Source organism: Ochotona princeps, chromosome 29, assembly GCF_030435755.1.
Source record: "Ochotona princeps isolate mOchPri1 chromosome 29, mOchPri1.hap1, whole genome shotgun sequence".
NCBI lineage: Eukaryota > Metazoa > Chordata > Mammalia > Lagomorpha > Ochotonidae > Ochotona > Ochotona princeps.
The window spans coordinates 4,751,224-4,769,657 of NC_080860.1; the positions used below are offsets into that span (position 1 = coordinate 4,751,224).

Here is an 18,434-nt window from a genome sequence, read left to right on the forward strand (position 1 = left end):
CGGGATGCCCCGCGCGCTGCGGCGGTTGCCCGGCAACGAGCGGCCCCTGGTCCCGGCCGCGCGGGGCGTTCCTTCGGGGTCCGCGATGGGGCCGCGGGTTCTGCCGCGGCTCCTGCTGGTCTTCCTGGGGTGCTGGGCGTCCGGGAGGGCCCAAGGCGGGGCGACCCCGACTGTAACAACGGACCACAACTCCACCGAGATATCCCTGGTTTCTTTTGGAGCATCGCCGTCGCCTAGGTCCCCCGGAACCTCCACAGTCCCCGAGAGGCCCCCCGAAACCTCTACAGCCCCCGAAAGGCCCCCCGGAACCTCCACAGCCCCCGAGCGACTCCCCGGAACCTCCACAGCCCCCGAGAGGCCCCCCAGAACCTCCACAGCCCCTGAGAGGCCCCCCGGAACCTCCACAGACCCTGAGCCTTCCTCCGCTTCCAGACCCACCCCAGTCACGGACGGTGGGTACCAAGTGCCAGTTCCTGGGATGCTGGGGAGGTGGGTGGAAGCTCCCCAACTTGTGTGGATATGCACTTTTCTAGTGTCAAGCCGCATTAGCAACCAAAGGACTTTAAAAGCGGTTTGTGTCTTCAAAATGAATTAACCCTCTGACTGCAGAGGAGTTGAGAGTAACTCGCATAGGTGTGCAATATATATATATTTTTATTCCTTCTTGAGGTACCTTACAGGTGAAATGCCTACCACCCAGTCAGTGGTTTAGTAAGTGAGTTATTACTCCCCTGCTGAGAGGGAAGTCTGTTCTGAAATGGGGCAAGGTGCAATATTAATAAATAAATAAATAAATAATAATAATAATGCTCTATTTAGCTGAAATCCTGAACCCCATGACTCGGCTCCAATTATTGAACAGTCCTTTCTACCCAAGTCCTCCTATAATGATTACGAGTAGTCTGTAAGAAGAAATACAAAGAAATCTCTTTTACAGAACCTTAAGCATTTAACCTGTTGATCTGATGAGGTAATAGAGAAGTTGCATCAGTTGGCAATGGGCACGATCTAGTTTCCATGCCTGAAATTCTCCAAGATTATTGGCCTGGGATTAAGGGCATGTGTTTAAGGCTGGTTTTTTTTTTTTTTTTCAGTAGGGAGGATGAATTTGTATGTGGCCTTTTAATTTTTTTAATCTTTTTTTTAAGATTTATTTTATTTTTATGGAAAGTCAGATATACAGCGAGGAGAGACAGAGAGAAAGATCTTCCCACCAATGATTCACTCCCCAAGTGAGAGCAATGGCCGGTGCTGTGCCGATTCGAAGCCAGGATCCAGGAACTTCTTCCAGTTCTCCCACGTGGGTGCAGAGTCCCAAGGCTTTGGGCCATCCTTGACTGCTTTCCCAGCCCACAGGCAGGGAGCTGGATGGGAAGTGGAGCTGCTGGGATTAGAACCGGCGCCCATCTGGGATCCTGGCGTTCAAAGCAAGGACTTTAGCCACTAGGCCACGCCGCTGGGCCCCTGTATGTGGCCTTTTATTTTTAAAGAGATTCTCTTTAGACCCTGGATGGCAAGAGTAACTGATTTATTAACCACCTCCATGTGGGACACACCACGCTGTGGGTTTCCTCTGTGTTGCGTGTGATTTAATTTTCACAGCCGCCCTGTGACGTGGCTGTGGTTGTCCTGTTTTTTCCTCGCAGGTGGATTACTGGCTGGGAAGGGGAGAGGCAAGAGGCCGGCTCTGCAGAATGGGCCACAGGCCTTTGATGGGAGGGCAAAGTGGGACATGCTCAGCCTTTGTGGAGGCTCTGGTCCGTTAGTGCCCGGCCGTCCTGAAGCTAAGATGCCAAGAGCGCGATAGAGCAGCCAAATGCTCCTCAGCGCTGGAGCTCGACAGATACTTCCAGGATGGTTAAGTGCACTGGCATCCTGGAGAGGTGACCTTTTTGTCTCAAAGTGGGGTTATTAAGCATGATTGCTCCATCCTTAGTTGTCTGAAAGCTGCATCCAGGAGTTCTAAATTTTGAAAACAAATCGAGATTGTGATTTGACACATATAAGGTAGGAACCCTGAGGCTGTTGTATTTCAGGTTAGCTTGAGTTGTACTGTTATTTTATGATGTGCATAAGGAGTCCTCAGCTAGAGAAAAGCATGGAAGCTTAAAGGGCAAGACTCCCATCTCCAAATAAGAAAACACTGTGTGTTGATTGAGACAACCTGGCCCTCTCACTTTTTCAGAGTTATGTTTTTACCTTTTTGAGGGTACTTCTTTTTTTTTTTCTAAAGGCTTTTTTGTGAGATAATTCATACTTACACATTTATACACAGAAGAATGTTGGTTGGACCCTCTGCCAGGGCTTTCTGGAGTCCCCAGCCCTGTTTATTTCTTTTTGTTTAAAAGGCAGAGCCACAGAAAGCGTGTCCATCTGTTGATTCATGCCCCAGTTGCCTGCAACAGCCAGTGCTAGGTCAGGCGGAAGCTCAGGACTCCATTTGGGTCTTGCAAGTGAGTGACAGGCACCCCCAGGGCATCATCATGTTTTAGGAGGACCTGGATCAGAAACAGAGTAGCTGGGGCTTGAACCCATCCCTCTAAAACATGATGTAGATGTTTCAAGTGGCAGCTTACCAACTGCAACACAGTACCTGGCCCAGGATATTTTTTCAAGAAAACAAAACAAAACAAATTACAAATATGATTGAAGCCCTTAACCTTTCCCCCAACAATACTAACTACCATGCATTTGATGTTTATACTTTATTTCTTTATTTTTTAAAGTGTGTATTTGGAAGGTAGAGTACACAGAGAACTTAATCTGTGGATTCATTTCCCTAATGTCTGTGAACGCCACAGCCTAGCCAAGGAGACCCCAGGAGCTCCATCAAAGTGTCCCATGTGGGTGACAGGGATTCAGCCATCTGAGCTGGCTGCAGCTGCCCCTCCCCCAGGGTGCACATTAGCCAAAAGCTCAGCTTCAGAATTTCAGGATGTTTTTGAGGAGTGGGGCACCACTGAAACTATTCCTGCCTCATAGGTGTTGGGTGGGCCCTTCCCTGAGCCACATCCAGAGCAGAGGCTTAGCAGCCTGTCATTTTAAGCTGGTGGGTCTTTCAAGTAGGTGGAGGGGGCAGGGGTTAACCTATTCTGACTCATCTGTCTTAAAACTGTGAATGTTTGGGTTTCCTATTTGGCTTACCAAATTGCACTCCACGCAGCTAAAGCACAGAAAGAACTCTGTGAACCCATCAGGGCCAGCTGCTGTGCTCAGACCTGCACAGTGGGAGACACTGGAGTTCTTTTGCGTGAACTTGAGCTTGTTGTGGTAGCAGGGGCCAGTCAGCACCTGCTGCTGGTCATGCTGTGGATCTTGTCCCTCTTCCCTGCGTAGTGGTTGCTCTGTGTGTCTGTGACCTGTCCCCAGCACAGTGTGACGTCAACTGCTGCTGTGACCCTGACTGCGACGCCAGAGACTTCAGCATCTTTTCTGCCTGCTCCGTCCCAGTTGTCAGGTAAGTTTAAGACGTACTGGCTCCAGAAGATTTGACCAGGATAGTGAAAACACCCCAAAGCTTGGTTTGCTGTCTTTGATGATTTAGGGGGCTGTATTGTCCAAAGCAAGGTGCAGATGAAGTGCTTTCTCTTATTTTCAGCCAGCCAGAGAGTCCAGGGGAAAATGAGTGAAATCATCTCAGGAATTGAATGAAACCTCTCTGCGTTTGGGGGTCCATTCCAGTTCGCATTTTAAACAGAGATTGTGTCACTTTCCTGTGTTAGTGAACTAGTCTCATGTGTAGTCTAGGCTGAAAAGCAGTCTAATGCTGAAGCTTTTGTTGTGGAACCAGTGAAGCACATAGCTGGAAAAGCGTTGCTTATACTTTTCTAATCTTGAGAGATCTACCAGGAATCCTCACAGTTAACATTGTAGGGAGAATAATTTAAAACTGTCATTCTCAGCAATTATAAGGTAAAGAGATAATCTGTTTTTTTTTTTTTAAAGAACGTGTTTATTGATTTTTAAAGGCAGAGAGAGAGATTGATCTTCTATCCATTGGTTCACTCCCCAGATGGCTGTCAGGGCTGGACTTGGCCAAAGCCAGGAGCCAGGAGCTCCATGTGGGTCTCTTTATGTGGGAGGCAGGGGCACACAGTATAACTTTCACTGCCTTCCCAGGCACGTTAACAGTAAGCTGGATCAATAGCAGAATACCTGGGATCAGAACAAAGCTAGATAATATTTTAAACTTTACACGCCAATAGGGGTCTCTGTGGCAACTTCTCAACTTTACAATTGTTAAGTGAAAGTAACTGTAGATAGATGTATGAATGGGTTTGACTATGTTCCAGTGAAATGTTGTTTAACCAACACCAGGTGCAATTTGCAGGACCCTCCCTGGATTAGAAGTTAGAGCCCTCAGCAAAGGACCTCACTTTTTTTTTTTTTTAAAGATTTTATTATTATTGGAAAGCCGGATATACAGAGAGGAGAGACAGAGAGGAAGATTTTCCATCCGATGTTTCACTCCCCAAGTGAGCCGCAACGGGCTGGTGCGCGCCAATCCGATGCCGGGAACCTGGAACCTCTTCTAGGTCTCCCACGCGGGTACAGGGTCCCAAAGGTTTGGGCCGTCCTCGACTGCTTTCCCAGGCCACAAGCAGGGAGCTGGATGGGAAGTGGAGCTGCCGGGATTAGAACCGGCGTCCATATGGGATCCCGGGGCGTTCAAGGCGAGGACTTTAGCTACTAGGCCACGCCGCTGGGCCCAGTTTTTTTTTTTTTTTTTTTTTTAAGTTTAAGATCTTTATTAACAGGCCTTGTTGAGTTGTTTGAAGCTGGGAAGTTATAAACTTTTATTCCAAATTAGAAATATATTTTCTTTAATAAATTTTTAAAAATACATTTATTTGAAAAAGTTACAGAGGAAGCGACACATATCTTCCCTCTGCTGATTCACTCCCCAAAAGGCTGCAGTGGCTGGGGCTGGGCCACGTCAAAGAAGGAGCCAGGAGCTCTCTCCAGGTCTCCCATGTGCCTGTAGGGACCCAGGCACTTGGGCCATCTGCCGCTGCTTTCCCAGGTACATTAACAGGAAGCTGGATTGGAAGCAGAGCTGCTGGCACTCGGGATACTGGTTGGCATTCCTGCCATGATGCTTGTCCCAACAATCAATTTCTTAAAAATCTTTTCACTTAGCTAAATATGAAACAATTTTAAGATCTTCAGAGGCATATTGAGAAAAACCAGGCTTAAAAAAATATATTAGTCATTACCAACACAAGACATCTTCAGGTAAAAAATAATAAATTATATGTGACATAGACAAATCAGACGGTTTTAGTGATCTGGCCAGTAGACCAAAAGCAAGTACTTGAGTTCTTTAGTTTCATTGCAGCTTTTTTTTTCCCCAAGATTTTATGTATTTATTTTTTTATTGGAAAGTCAGATATGAGGAGGGACAGATAGGAGGAGAGACAGAGAGGAAATTCTTCTCTCTGTTGATTCTCTCCCCAAGTGGCTGCAATGCCGAGTTGAGCTGATCCAAAGCCAGGAGCCTAAAGTCTCCTTCAGTTCTCCCGTATAGGTGCAAGGCCTCAAGGCTTTGGGCCACCCTCGACTAATTTCCCAAGCCACAAGCAGGGAGCTGGGTGGGAACTGGAGCAGCTGGGACACAAACTGGCACCCACGTGGGATCCTGGCTGTGCCAGGCCCCAAATGCCAGACATTTTAATACAGATGAAATAAGGTAAATCTTTAAAAAAAAAAAGAAAGTAAGAAATGGGCTCAAGAAAGGGCATTTCCTTTGCAGCTGTGACTCCTTTAACAGAGGGCCTGGCTGAGTCACTGGCTCTGGCTGCTGGTACTGAGCCTGGAAAGCAGCAGCCCACGTGGGAAACCTGAATGGAGTTCCTGTCTCCTGACTTCTCTGAGGACGCTGTGAGCACCGGGGAGAGACTCGTGGATGAGAGTTCTCGCCTTCTCTTTCTTTCTGCCTGTGTCTCAAGTAACTAATTTTTTTTTAAAAAAGATTTATTTTATTTTTATTACAAAGTCAGATATACTGAGAGGAGGAGAGACAGAGAGGAAGTGGAGCCACCGGGATTAGAACCAGTGGCCATATGGGATCAAGGCGAGGACCTTAGCCACTAGGCCACACCGCCGAGCCCATAAGTAACTAATTTTTAAAATATGAATTCTGGGACTGGTGCCGTGGCATAACCAGTAAAATCATTGTGGTGCCAACATGAGTGCTGGTTTGAGTCCCCGATGTTGCTTCCAGTCCAGCTCCTTGCTGATACACGTGGGAAAGCAGTCGAGGACGGCTCAAAGCCTTGGAACCCTGCACCTGTGTGGGAGACTCGGAGGAGACTCCTGGCTCCTGGCTTCAAATAGGCTCAGCTCTGGCTGTTGTGGCCACCTGGGGAGTGAACCAGCAGATGGAAGATCTTTCTCTCTCTCTCTCTCCCTCTCTCTGTAGATCTGAATTTCCAATAAAAATAAATAAATCTTTAAGAAAATAGAGGAATTCTAGCCTGCTTTCGTAAATATCCTCCTACAGCTGTTAGCATAGGACACTACAAGCACTGACAATTTAAAAATAACCGCTCAGAACGTGTGCCTATACCCTCAAACTTGATGTTATTATCTTTCATTTTCAGGGGTGACAGCCAATTTTGTACTCAAAAAGCAGCCATTTATTCCTTGAATTTTACCTCAGACCCACCTCAGAGGGTATTTAAACTTGTTGACCATGTCAATCCATCTATTTTCTGCATTCATATTGCAAACTGTAAGTATTGCCAACAGTAATTGATGCTTTTTGGGAAACTCTGGAAGCTTGTTTTTTCAAAGTTATATAATAAAGAAAAAACTCTTGTTCTTTTACATTCAAAGCAATCTAGCTATAATATGTACCTTGTGAGGTCATTTCACAGCTACCTGCAAGTACCTTGTAGAACTATAAGCACCTGTGTTTTCTTTAACACTGCATGTGTGTAGTTGTCTTTTGAAATTTTATGCCTAATTTCACATGTTTATATTATGCGGACGTAGGTAGTTGGGGGAATCTAGATTTTTACACACACACACACACACACACACACACCTTTTTTTTTTTTTTACTTCTTCTTGGTGTAATGGGTGAAAATCGGGTTGAACTTTAAACATTACCTGTGGTTTCTATTTCCTTCTTCTTTTTTATTTTTAACAAGAATATTTGCATGAAAACAGGATCTTTATTTTTGTCTGAGAATTTAGCTCCAGGAAGGCCTCTATCCCGAGTACCCACAGGGGTAACCTGTTATCAAGGCACTGTCCCCTAAGACACCTCGGCGGTGTTACCTGTCAGACTCTGCCTTGCTGGAATGCCTGCGCTTGGGCACTTGGGTCTGTGCTCTAGTAATGGGAGACCTGGGTGCGTGCTCTGCCGTGCTGAGTCCATGACCAGCCAGTGTCCATTACATTCTCTGCCGTCTCACCAGTCCCGTTCCCTCCATCTGCGTCCCCTGGACACAGCACGTGTTTCCTCAGGGCTCTGGGGTGGCTGCATGAGTCTGTGCTTCTCACAACCATCTGAGGAGAGCTGCCCCTGGTGGTAGCTGCGGCCACGGAAGAGGTGGCGCCTGGTTTGCTGGGATCCTGCAGGAGCTGGAGGCCGGGGCTGCTCCACCTTGCCAGAAGCCAGCAGGGTGGGGAGGGGAAGGAGGAGGACTTTCAAGAGATCCCGTGGGGAGTGAGTGTGGAAGGAGACACTTTCCCACCCCACCCCCCTTTTTTGTTAATACTAACCTTAATGCTGATTAAAAAAGGAAAAAAACTTTCCAAAGTGTCATATGTAATATACATGCCTTTTGAACTGACTTAAAATACTTTTTCTAAAACAGATAAACCTGCATTAGCTTTTATTGATCCGGAAGTGCCTGATGACAGCAATTTTGATGAATTGATGCAAACATCTGATGGTTTTACAGTGAACACAGACCCAGATGCTTCTCTCACACCCAAATCTGATGCTCCCAGTATGGCTAAATATGAGGTGAGCCGCGCCCCTGATCTAATCCACTGCACCTGTCACAGGCTGTCCTTGTAAGTTGTTTTCAGTGTTACCAGCGAAACTGTCTGCTCAAGATGTTAATTCACACCAGAGATCGAAAAACTTCTGGTTTGTGCTTACAGATCAAAAAACAATGGATTAATGTCACCTATTTTACAACAGTTGTTCAGTCTAGCGGTTAGGGCGCTGTGTCCCACGTCGGACACCCGGGGTCCTTTCTGTGTGGGGTCTCCTTTCCACTCTTTGTAGACATTTTCTCCCAGTTTTTACTATTTTAAATAATCCACAAAGGACATTTTTAAAAAATTTGTTTTGTCTGTTTGAAAGGCAGAGTTACAGAAAGAGCTCTTCCGTTCATGTGCTGGTTCATTCCCCAAATGACCACAGCAACTGGGGCTGGGCCAGGCTGAAGCCAGGAGCCAGGAGTTGCTTCCAGGTCTCCCATGTGGGTGCAAGGATACCAGCACTGGGGCCATCTAGTGCTTTCCCAGGTGCATTAGCAGGGAGCTTGGTCAGAAGTGGAGCAGCAGGGACTTGAACTAGCATTTAGATAAGATGCTATGCTGCAGGCAGTATCTTAACCCACAGCATCACAATGTGGGCCCTGTCACAAAGAACATTCTTGAATATATGAGATACTTCAAAAAGCTTGACAATTCTGAATTCCATGTGTAGTTTTTTCAGAATGTACATTTTTATGAACTTTTAAAAGATCTCTTGCATATTTGAACTGTAATGCTGCATCAAGGTGGAGGAATCCACCAGGGGGGAGGGGAGGGGGAGGGGTGGGGGGATTCCCACAGCCTATGAAACTGTCACATAATGCAAAATAATTAATGAAAAAATATATATATATATAAAAGATCTCTTGCATGATTAAAAACTTTTTTACACTAAAATAAACTTTATCTTTTCAGTTTTTCATAAACTGCCTTTTAACAAAAAGAGTTACAGAGTTAGAGAGAGAGAGGCAGAGAGAGATCTTTTATCCAATGGTTCACTTCCAGATGACTACAACCACCAGTGAGGGGTCAGGCTTAAGTCAGGAGCCTGGAACTTCCTGCAGGTCTCCCACATGGACTGCAAGAACCCAAACACTTGGGCCATCCTCTGCTGCCTTCCCAGGCCATTGGCAGAGGAGTGGGATTGGGAGTAAAGCAGCTGAGACACGAACTGGTGCCTGTACAGGGTGATGGTGCGGCAGGCGATGGCTTTCCCCACTAAGCCACAATGCTGACCCCCATAAATTACTTTCTGAAGTGCCCTTGTGTATCCATCTTCCTATGTTCGTCTGATTGTATCCTTAGGCTGCATTCCTGTATGTGGATTAGCTTGCTAAGCATGAATGGAAACTTTAAACTCTGATAGCACATTGGCCACCCAGAAGGCCTGTGGTAATTTCCTCTTCCAGTTGCGTTGAACGAGAGGACTTGTTCTCCTGTGCCTTTGCTGGAACCGAGACGTTAAAGCGTCAGCCCAGTTGGGCAAGATGTTTTTGGGATTTTATTTTGGCACTCTAATAAAAAGTTGATTTTTAAAATGTTAATAGATACTATTATTTAAATAATAAGTGCTAATGGAAAATAATTACTTTGTCCACTTTGTGCCTTGCCGCTCGTGTCTTGTCTGCAGAGGCACTGCCGCCACCTGCTGATGGACTCCTCTCGAGGAATTCCATAGTTGTAATGCCTGCAGATGCAGAGACACACACACAGGAACACACATCTTGTTGGAGGGGCAGGCCGCTAGATGCCAGCCATGTGGGCGTGGACCATGGCCCACATCTGGGATTTTCATCTCATGCCTTATGTCTGCAATGCTGCCCCCTAAGTGTTGATGGATCTGTTTCCTGGCACCATAATGGCAGTTGATTCTTGCCTTTGCAGTACGGGGCTTCTGTGCAGACGTCAGACTCCTTCTTAAGGTTTCCTTCACCCCTAACATCATCACTGTGCGCTGATGACAACCCTGCAGGTAAGGGGGTGGCCGCTCTCTCTCCCTGTGCACCGAGAGGTCTGGTTTTAGTCTGTGTGTGTCGTGAGCATCATCAGGCAGGCTTCTTGGGTGAAAACACAGAATCTTTGGGGTTGCAAGAGGTTTCCAAGGTTATGTGGCTTGACTGCACATGTGGTACAGTAGTTTTCCCTACTAATTACAATCACTGCTTGAACACTTAACAGTGGCGGTGATAAACTCACTACCTGCAAACAGCCCACTTGAATATTTAACGCTTCCTGTGGCTGGAAAGTTCTAATAGTTATCAGTAGCTGCCATTTACTGTGCAGAGACTGCAGAGACCTTGCATGTGTTCTGTTGAATCTTCACAGTGATCCTTTGAGATCAGATTAGTATTCCTATTTTTTTATAAGATCTGTTTATTTTGGGCAGGTGCCATGGTATATCCTGTGCTTGCAGCACCATCATCCCATGTGGGTGCTGGTTCATATCCCAGCTGTTCCCTTCCAATCCAATTTTCTGCTAACAGCCTGGGAAAGCAGCAGAGGATGGCCCAAGTGCTTGGGTCCCTGTGCCCACATGGAAGACCTACAAGAATCTGCTGCTCCTGGCTTCAGACTGGCCCAATGTCAGTCACTAGCCATTTGGGGAGTAATCAGCAGACAGAAAATCGCTCTGTGTCTCTCTTCTCTCTAATTCTGCCTTTCAAAGAAAGAAAATGAATACATCTTTTTTTAAAAAATCTATTTTTTGTTTGAAAACCAGGGGGATAGACAGATCTTTCATGTACTTACTAATTCCCCAATGGCCACAATAGCTAGGATCTGGTTCTCCCATGTGGGAGGAACACAGCTCTTTGAGTCCTTACCTGTGCCTCCCAGGATGCTCATTAGCAGGGAGCTGGGATTGACAGTGGAGCTAGCACTCGAACCCAGGCAATCTGGGTGTGTTAGCTGCTGTGCCAGGCGTGCCCATTTTTTTTTTAGGTGAGCAAGCTGAGAGATGTGCGGTTTCTGGCTTGAAATCCCTCGGGGTGGAGCAGAGCAGAAAGTGTGCAGTCAGCTGTGGTCCACGTGCCCCGGTGCTCCCCTGCACGCTCTGCCTCCCAGGGCCCTGCTTCTCTCACGCTACACCCCTGGGAGCAGAGCAGGTGAAGAGCAGATCTCGACACCGTCTTCACTGTCCGTCCAGGCAGTAGGCTCAGCACAGGGAGACAGGGACCCGCCTGCTTGACTGGCAGGACCGAGAACCGTTGCAGTCTATGTGAAGGTTGGATCAGCAAAATGGGCCAGAGTTACAGATGGACGTGCCTTTTCGTGCAGGCCGTGGTTCTGCAAAAACCGTGCTTCGTGCAAGATGACAGATGGTAGACAGTAAAGAGAGATGTCATTGTCCACTTAATAGGGAACTGATGAAGTGATTGTGCCACATTGGTAATAGAGTATTAATTATGCCTTTAAAAGAAGAGAAAGTTTTTCATGTACTCAGTTAGATTGACCTGCAAGCTATGTTACTGAGGGGAAAAAAATGCAGGGCAGAGCGTGTATATATCATGTGTTTATTTCCAAAAGAAGAAAGAAATTAAAGCAATTTTAAAAACCTGTGCATTTGCTTTTATGTTCATAGAATGTTTCTGAAAACACCAGATCCTTGCCACCAGTTGCCTCTGGAGAGGGTGCTAGTGGTGTGGGGACAGGATGCGAACTGGAGGGTCTTGGTCCAGTCCTTTTTTGTGTCTTTTTAATTTTGAATCTGTTGAACGTGGTTTTTATCTGTTCAAACAGTAGTTTTTAAGTTTAATTTTAAGCATATTGCTTTTCTGTAATGTAACTTTGCAGTTTTTCCTAGGTTACAGGGTTTTGTGGGTTTTTTTTGTTTTTTTTTTTTTTTTTTTGATTAATTAATTTATTTGAAACAGTTGCCGGGGTTGGGGGAGAGACTTTTTCTCTGCTAGTTCACTCTCCTGATGACTACAATGGCAGGGTTAGGCCAGGCTGAAGCCTGGAGCTGGGGGCGTCATCTGGGTCTCCCATTTCGGTGTTGGGCCTGGGTACTCAGGCGGTCTTCTACTGCTTTTCCCAGACCAGTAGCTGGGAGCTGGGTTAGAAGTGGAGCAGCTGGGACACAAAGCAGTGCCAGTATGGGATGCCAACACTGCAGGCAGTGGCTTTATCCACTAAGCCATAATGCTGGCCTCCATAGGTTATAGTTTTTTAAAATAACCATTGGACATTGAAATTCTTCTTTTGTGTTTTTTGTCCCCTTGGCTGTGTTGCGACTGTCAGCATTTCTGGTGAACCAGGCTGTTAAGTGCACCAGAAGGATAAATGTAGAGCAATGTGAAGAAATAGAAGCCCTTAATATGACTTACTACAGCAGTCCTCAAATTCTGAGGGTAAGAATTATTTGGAAATGGAACTGATTCATTCCCGTATGTTTTCTCTTCTTTGTATTCTTAAAATGTGACAGGCATAGAATAATAGAATAATTTCAGAACATGACTGACAATCTGGTTTCCATTTTTATTCCACAGTAACTTGATATTAGTGTAATTATTGAAAGAATCCTTTAATTTTTATTTTTATACTTTTCTCATGTTTTGCTTTTATTCGTTTTGATTATAACCAGTAATGTGTCTGCCAAATTAAAAAAAAACTTTACTAATAACCAAAAACATTATAAGTCATAAAAAGATCTGTTCTTAAAACAAGATTTTATTTATTTATTTGAAAGGCAGAGTTACAGAGAGAAGTGATATCTTCTTTCCACTGGTTCACTCCCTAAATGGTTGCAATGGCCAGAGCTGGGCCAATTCAGAGCCAGGAGTCAAGAGCTTCTTTCCGGTTTTGTACGTTGGGGCAGGGCCCAAGCACTTGGTCCATTCCTCTGCTGCTTTCCCAGGCTGTTAGAGGGGAGCTGGATCGGAAGTGGAGCAGCCAGCACTCAGAGCATTGCACCCAAAAAGGTCATAGTGTCTGTGATAGAAATAATCATGTTAGCAGCAAAAGGAGGTTTCTCTTAGACCAGAGGAGAAGTGAAAACCCACTCCGTGGCTGACAGATGAGATTAGCAGCCCAGGCCAGACAGGACGTAGAATTTCTGGAGACAGGAGAACAGGTCGTGGTGGTGAGGGACCCCATTTGCTCTGGCAGTGAGCAAAGTCAAAATGAAGGGTGAGGGGGGCTCTGGGGTCAGGTGCTGTGGAAGGTATGAGGGGGAAGATCTTGTCAGAGTGTGTTACAGACCAGCACCCCCTCTGCCCACCTGATTTCCTTTTTAGAGGAGTGTGGGGGTGGGGTGGGTGGGGTGGTCCAAGGCCCCATTATTCATCTGGGTTTAGTTTTTAGAGTCAAGTTTATCCTTTTTCTATTTCCTCACCTCCTGTCTAGATCAACTCTCTGGCCTCTGGATTCCCAGGCAGCCTGCCTTCTCATACTCGCCCTGGGGGCCTGGGCTAGTCTCTTGGGCAGCGAGGTGTTAAGTTTCTTTCAGCACTGGCCTCCCCCGAGGCGTCTTGTTCATGCGCATGCTGTTAAACTGCCAGTGGCTTAATAGGGTATCTTGTAACAAGATTGGGAGAGATGGGACAGGAATTGAAAGGCAAGCCTTCCAGAAAGAGCTCTGGCCAGATTGGGAGATGGGAGCTTGGCACCAAGGGACTTGGGCTCATGGCAGAAAGACCAGTGAGGCAGGTTGAGAACCGCCTGGGCAAGCAGGAGTGTCCTTCCAGTGTGAGTGGATGCAGTGGGAGGTGACGGGTGATGGCCCAGTGACATAATATGGGGGTACACACTAATGACCCCGAGCCTGAAGGCTCCCTGAGACCAGCTCCCCAAGCTTCCGTGGGAGAAGGCAGGTCACCTCTCTGACTAGATGTGGATTCAGACATATGTAGGTAGCAAGTATAGATTCATGGGATTCTGTTTTCCTCTGTGATTGTTTTAATAGGATAAATATGCCTTTTATTCTGAGGTATGAAAAGGTTTATTTTGTTGAACTTAACTGAATTTGTCATGTTTTGTCTTTGTTTAGGTGCCTAATTCAAGAGCCAAGGTGAGAGTCTTTGTTCATGGAAAGTGAGTTTTTAACACACAGCCTTACTTCTAAGCCTGTGAATGAATACTTTTATGAGATGGGTACCTTGTTACCAACCGCAAGAACATTTTCCCCTGCTGCAGACTTGAGCATCTGCTCTGCCCACGTGTGTTGCACCTGGGTTCACAGCAGTACACAGTGGGCATGCAGTGGATCCCACACGAGTGAACGTGGGGGGCTGCCTCAGTCCCTGTGGGAAAGGCCGGCCCAGAGAATGAGGATCCTGGTGCTTGGAGGTGGAGGGTTAGTCCATTGAGCCATTCCTCTGGGCATAATTAGGTGTATTTTCAAGACTTAACTCTATTGTAACCTGTAACACTACTTCATTCATTCATTTTTTTTGAAATTTTCGCTTGTATTTGTAGGATAGACAGAGTCCTTTCAAATGTTTGTTCTTCAAATGTCTGAAGCAGAAGGAACTGGACTGGGCCCTAGTGATGGTTTAGTAGCTAAATCCTCGCCTTGCAAGCACCAGGATCCCATATGGGAGCCAGTTCATGTCCTGGCTGCTCTACTTCCCTTCCAGCTCCCTGCTTGTGCCTGGGAAAGCAGTAGAAGGTGGGCCAAAGTCTTATGACCCTGATCCTGTGTGGCATACCCGGAAGAAGTTCCTGGGTCTTGGCTTTGGATCAGCTCAGCTCCTGCCATTGCGGCTACTTGGGGAGTGAACCAGCAGATGGAAGGTCTCTCTCTGTCCCTCCTTCTCTCCGTAAATCTAATTTGCCTTTCTAGTAAAAAAGAAAGAAATTAAAAACAAACAAACAAACAAAAACAAGCAAACAGAAAGACCTGGGCCAGGTGAACGCTGGGAGCCTAGAACTCGATCCAGGTCTCCATGTGGGTGTCAGGGACCCAAGTACTGCCTTCCTCCCGGTGTGTGCATCAGCAGGAAGCGGGGATGGAAGCAGAGCCAAGACTTAAAGAGGCACTTGGATACAGGATGTCCTGAGTGGCATCCCTACCCAGGTACCAAACTTCTGCCCATCACTTGGTATGGAATAGTATTCCTTCATGTGCACCAGCCACATTTTATTTGTTCATCCATTGATGGGCATTTAGGCCGGTTTCAGGTATTAAAAAATCTACTTTTATTCTGGGATAGGGTTTTCTTTTTTAAGGCTTATTTATTTAAAGCACAGAGTTAACAGAGAGAGAGGCAGAAGCAGAGAGAGAGAAGCCCTTCCATCTGCTGGTTCCCTCCCCAAAAGGGGCCACACTGGCCAGGGCTGTGCTAGGCTGAAGCAGGCATCAGGGACTTCTTCCAGGTGTCTCGTGGGGTGGTCCAGGGTCCCAAGGACTTGAGCCGTCTTCTGTTGCTTTCCCAGGCTGTATGTAGAGAGCTGGATCAGAAGAGGAGCACCCAGGACATGAACTGGTGCCCATGTGGAGATGCCATCTTTGTAGGTTGCCACTATGTTGCAACATCGGTCCCTGTTTTCAGATTTTAGCTGTTATGAATAATGCTGCTGTGAATGGGTGAGAGATTTGTGAGGACACACATTTGCAAAGGGAACTGTTTTTTAAATTTTGGTTGCATCCTTCTTGATGATTTTCTCAATGAATGTGTGTGTGTGTGTGTGTGTGTGTGTGTGTGAATTTTGGAGAGTGTCTTGATCTGTACAGATATGGCAATCAGCAGGCAGTGCGTCCCTGGAGGTTCAGTTCACTACTTTATGGCATTCACTCGTGTCATGTGGAGAATCTTGAAAGTCCTGCATCTTGGCTTAGCAGGTCTCTATCACCATTCAGTCCATTGTCATTCAGTCTCTAAACAAAACGCTCACCCGGCTGGAGGCCCCGGAGGTGCTGCCGCCCTCTCTGATCGCTGCTGGGCATAGCAGGATCTGCGTGAATGTCGTTCTGGAGGTAGGGGCCCAGGCTGGCTTTGGTAGGTCTTGACTATGGGGCACCCGCAGGGAAGCGGGCTGTTCCTGCTGCGTTGCCGCCCTCCGCCCCCCACCTGCCTTTATGCTGTCCTGCTGTCGTGCCTGCCTCACTCGCCTCCCTGTGGCTGGTGCGCTTGCAGGAATCCTCCCACTGGTGCTCTTTGTTGGACGCATCTCCCCTGTGGGAATGGGCTCGTTCTGCGTGGCCCAACTGACCTGGAACCTGGTGACAGAGGCCCGGGTAAGCCCGAGGCTGGGGAGATGCCGAGGGAACTCCTCTTGGATTCCCCACTGGGCTGCAGAGGCAAGCTTCAGCAGGCGGAGCGGGGGAGGGCATTGCACGTGGGCCACCGTCCACAGGTGTTGGCAGTGACACTCTGCTTGCAGGCCAAGTACATCCTCACGTACAGGGATGCAGGCGAGATCACAAAGGCCGACCTCACCCTCCTGCTGGGGGCTGTCAGCCAGGAGGAGACCCCGTTGCAGCAGACGTTTGAAATCCATTTTGTTCAGGTAAGTTTGATCCTTTGTGAAAGTTGTTAACTGCCAATTTGAAAAGTCATGCGTTCTTCCCACACAAGCCTCAGCTTGAGAGAAGCACTGTGTCTTGTCCTTGGCACGTGGTGTGTGGAGTTGGCGTGGACGCAGGCCTAGTCCCCATGCCTTTCCCAATTTGGGAATGTAATTCCTTTCCACACTGGCTGTGCTGCTACAGCCTGGGGCACACCCACACGCAGCAGGTGTATTTCCAGTTCTGAGTAGGGGGAGACCGTCTTACTGGTGACTCCAGATTTTGTGAAGAAAGCATCTCATCTTCTGCCTGCCATTCCCTGGTTGAGAACTCTCGGGGCATCCCTGCCTTGTCTTTCAGCACAATGTGAAGCCCGTTCCTCTCAGTGGCAACCCTGGCTACGTGGTGGGGCTCCCGTTAGTTGCCGGATTTCTGCCTCAGAAGGGATATCCTTTTTGCTGCTGGAGAGAAGATTGGCTCCCTGCTCAGCCTGCTGGGGTCCCCTGGGTGTTTCCAGAAGGGAGAGGCAGCATCAGCTAGAGCTTTCTCCTGGAGGCCAGTCATGGCTGCAGAACAGCAAAGTGGAGACCCATGGTTGGGGAGGATGGGGGGCGGTTGGGGAGTCCGCACAGCTGGGGAGGATGTCAGTGGGGAAAGGAAAATCTTCACTTGGAGGAGTTGACAGCTGGGGTCCATGGCACGCTTAAACAGAATCTGAACAGGTTTAGTTATTTTGAACACTTGGAATTAATGTTAAAGAGCCCATGTGATTTCTGAATGAAGGCAAATGGTTACAACTGCCGAAACCCCAGGGGTCCCAAGCAGCTGGATTTGGGTCTCGCTCACGTCTCATGTCACAGAGGTGGCCCTGTCTCCTTCCCTGTGACTCGAGATACCCAGGCACTAGTGGCTGTCCCTTAACTGTACCTGCACATCCGGGATTATTCAGACCACAAACAAATACGGGCAACTCACGGTTCTCCGCAGCACAGCAGAGCAAGATTGCTTGGCGCTGGCGGGTGTCCGCACCCCGGTGCTGTTTGGCTACAACCTGCGCTCTGGCTGTAAGCTGAGGTAAGTTATGCAGATCACAGAAGGAAACATTCCAGGCCTTTCCATCTCAGTCCCACCACTGCCTCCGCTGGTGAGCTGGTTATAAAACCCCCTGCGGTTTGCTGTCATTAGTCACAAATGGTAGCAAGGCTAGGCGCCCATGTGGCAGAAGAAGGGTCGCGAGGTTTGGTAGACTCGCACTGGAGTTCACAGTTACAGTGCTGCCCCTCACAGGTCCACACAGGGATCCTCCTAAAGGTTCATGGAAAAATGGAAGGAAAAGGTATGTGTATTTTGGTGAAAAAATGTGAAATTCATGTGTAGGTTTTTTTTTTTAATATAATGCATTTTCCATGTTCTTTTTGAAGAACCCTAATATATGTGGATTTCCAATTTTTTTGGCACCAAAACAAGCTTTTCATTTTCCACAAACTTTCTGAGGTACCTTTCTATTTCTGAATTTTAATATTTGCATATAGAGCATGAGGGAACCAGCACAAGGAACCCCGAGCATGACCTGTTTTTATCGTCAGATATGCACATCATGGAAGATCCGAGGGCTCTGTAGGGCCCACCGTAAACCCCCAGCCGTCCCCGTCCCCGGTCCTGCCACTTGGAACTCTTGGAGCCGAGTGGCTGTGGAAATCCACCTCATGTCTTGAAATAACCTGCACATAGTTCCACCTCTTGATTCTTTTTAGTCTTACAAACCTTATTTATTTATGTTTACTGAATTCCCACTATGGAAGAAGGTTTGGCTTTTTCCCTGGTTTACCACTTCTCCCAAGGCCGATGATGTCATTGCTTGGTTGGTTCCAACTCAAACGTTTGCATTAATAGTTCTGATCTGGTCAGGTCAGAATTCCAGGGAATGCATTGCCACAAGATGTCTGTAGGCATGGCTCTGTAGTCTGATGTGTTTGGGAAACACTGAAGT

The 18,434-nt window shown here is 47.2% G+C and overlaps 1 protein-coding gene across 3 annotated transcripts in view; it reads left to right on the top strand.

Moving 5' to 3' along the window:
• The window catches only part of TCTN1 (tectonic family member 1), a 23,654-nt gene continuing 5,220 nt past the window's right edge, over positions 1–18,434 (top strand). Inside the window, exons 1-11 of one of the 3 annotated variants that reach the window (XM_058656540.1) lie at positions 1–452; positions 3,337–3,457; positions 6,603–6,733; positions 7,827–7,978; positions 9,883–9,970; positions 12,238–12,347; positions 13,985–14,005; positions 15,373–15,447; positions 15,776–15,913; positions 16,321–16,446; positions 16,805–17,015. In XM_058656540.1, the coding sequence (XP_058512523.1) occupies positions 5–452; positions 3,337–3,457; positions 6,603–6,733; positions 7,827–7,978; positions 9,883–9,970; positions 12,238–12,347; positions 13,985–14,005; positions 15,373–15,447; positions 15,776–15,913; positions 16,321–16,446; positions 16,805–16,984 (1,590 nt within the window). In that variant the 5' untranslated portion in view covers positions 1–4 and the 3' untranslated portion in view covers positions 16,985–17,015. Of the gene's footprint in view, positions 453–3,336; positions 3,458–6,602; positions 6,734–7,826; positions 7,979–9,882; positions 9,971–12,237; positions 12,348–13,984; positions 14,006–15,372; positions 15,448–15,775; positions 15,914–16,320; positions 16,447–16,804; positions 17,016–17,377; positions 17,519–18,434 lie in introns of those variants that run through there. The other 2 variants (XM_058656541.1, XM_058656542.1) reach the window with 2 other exon arrangements.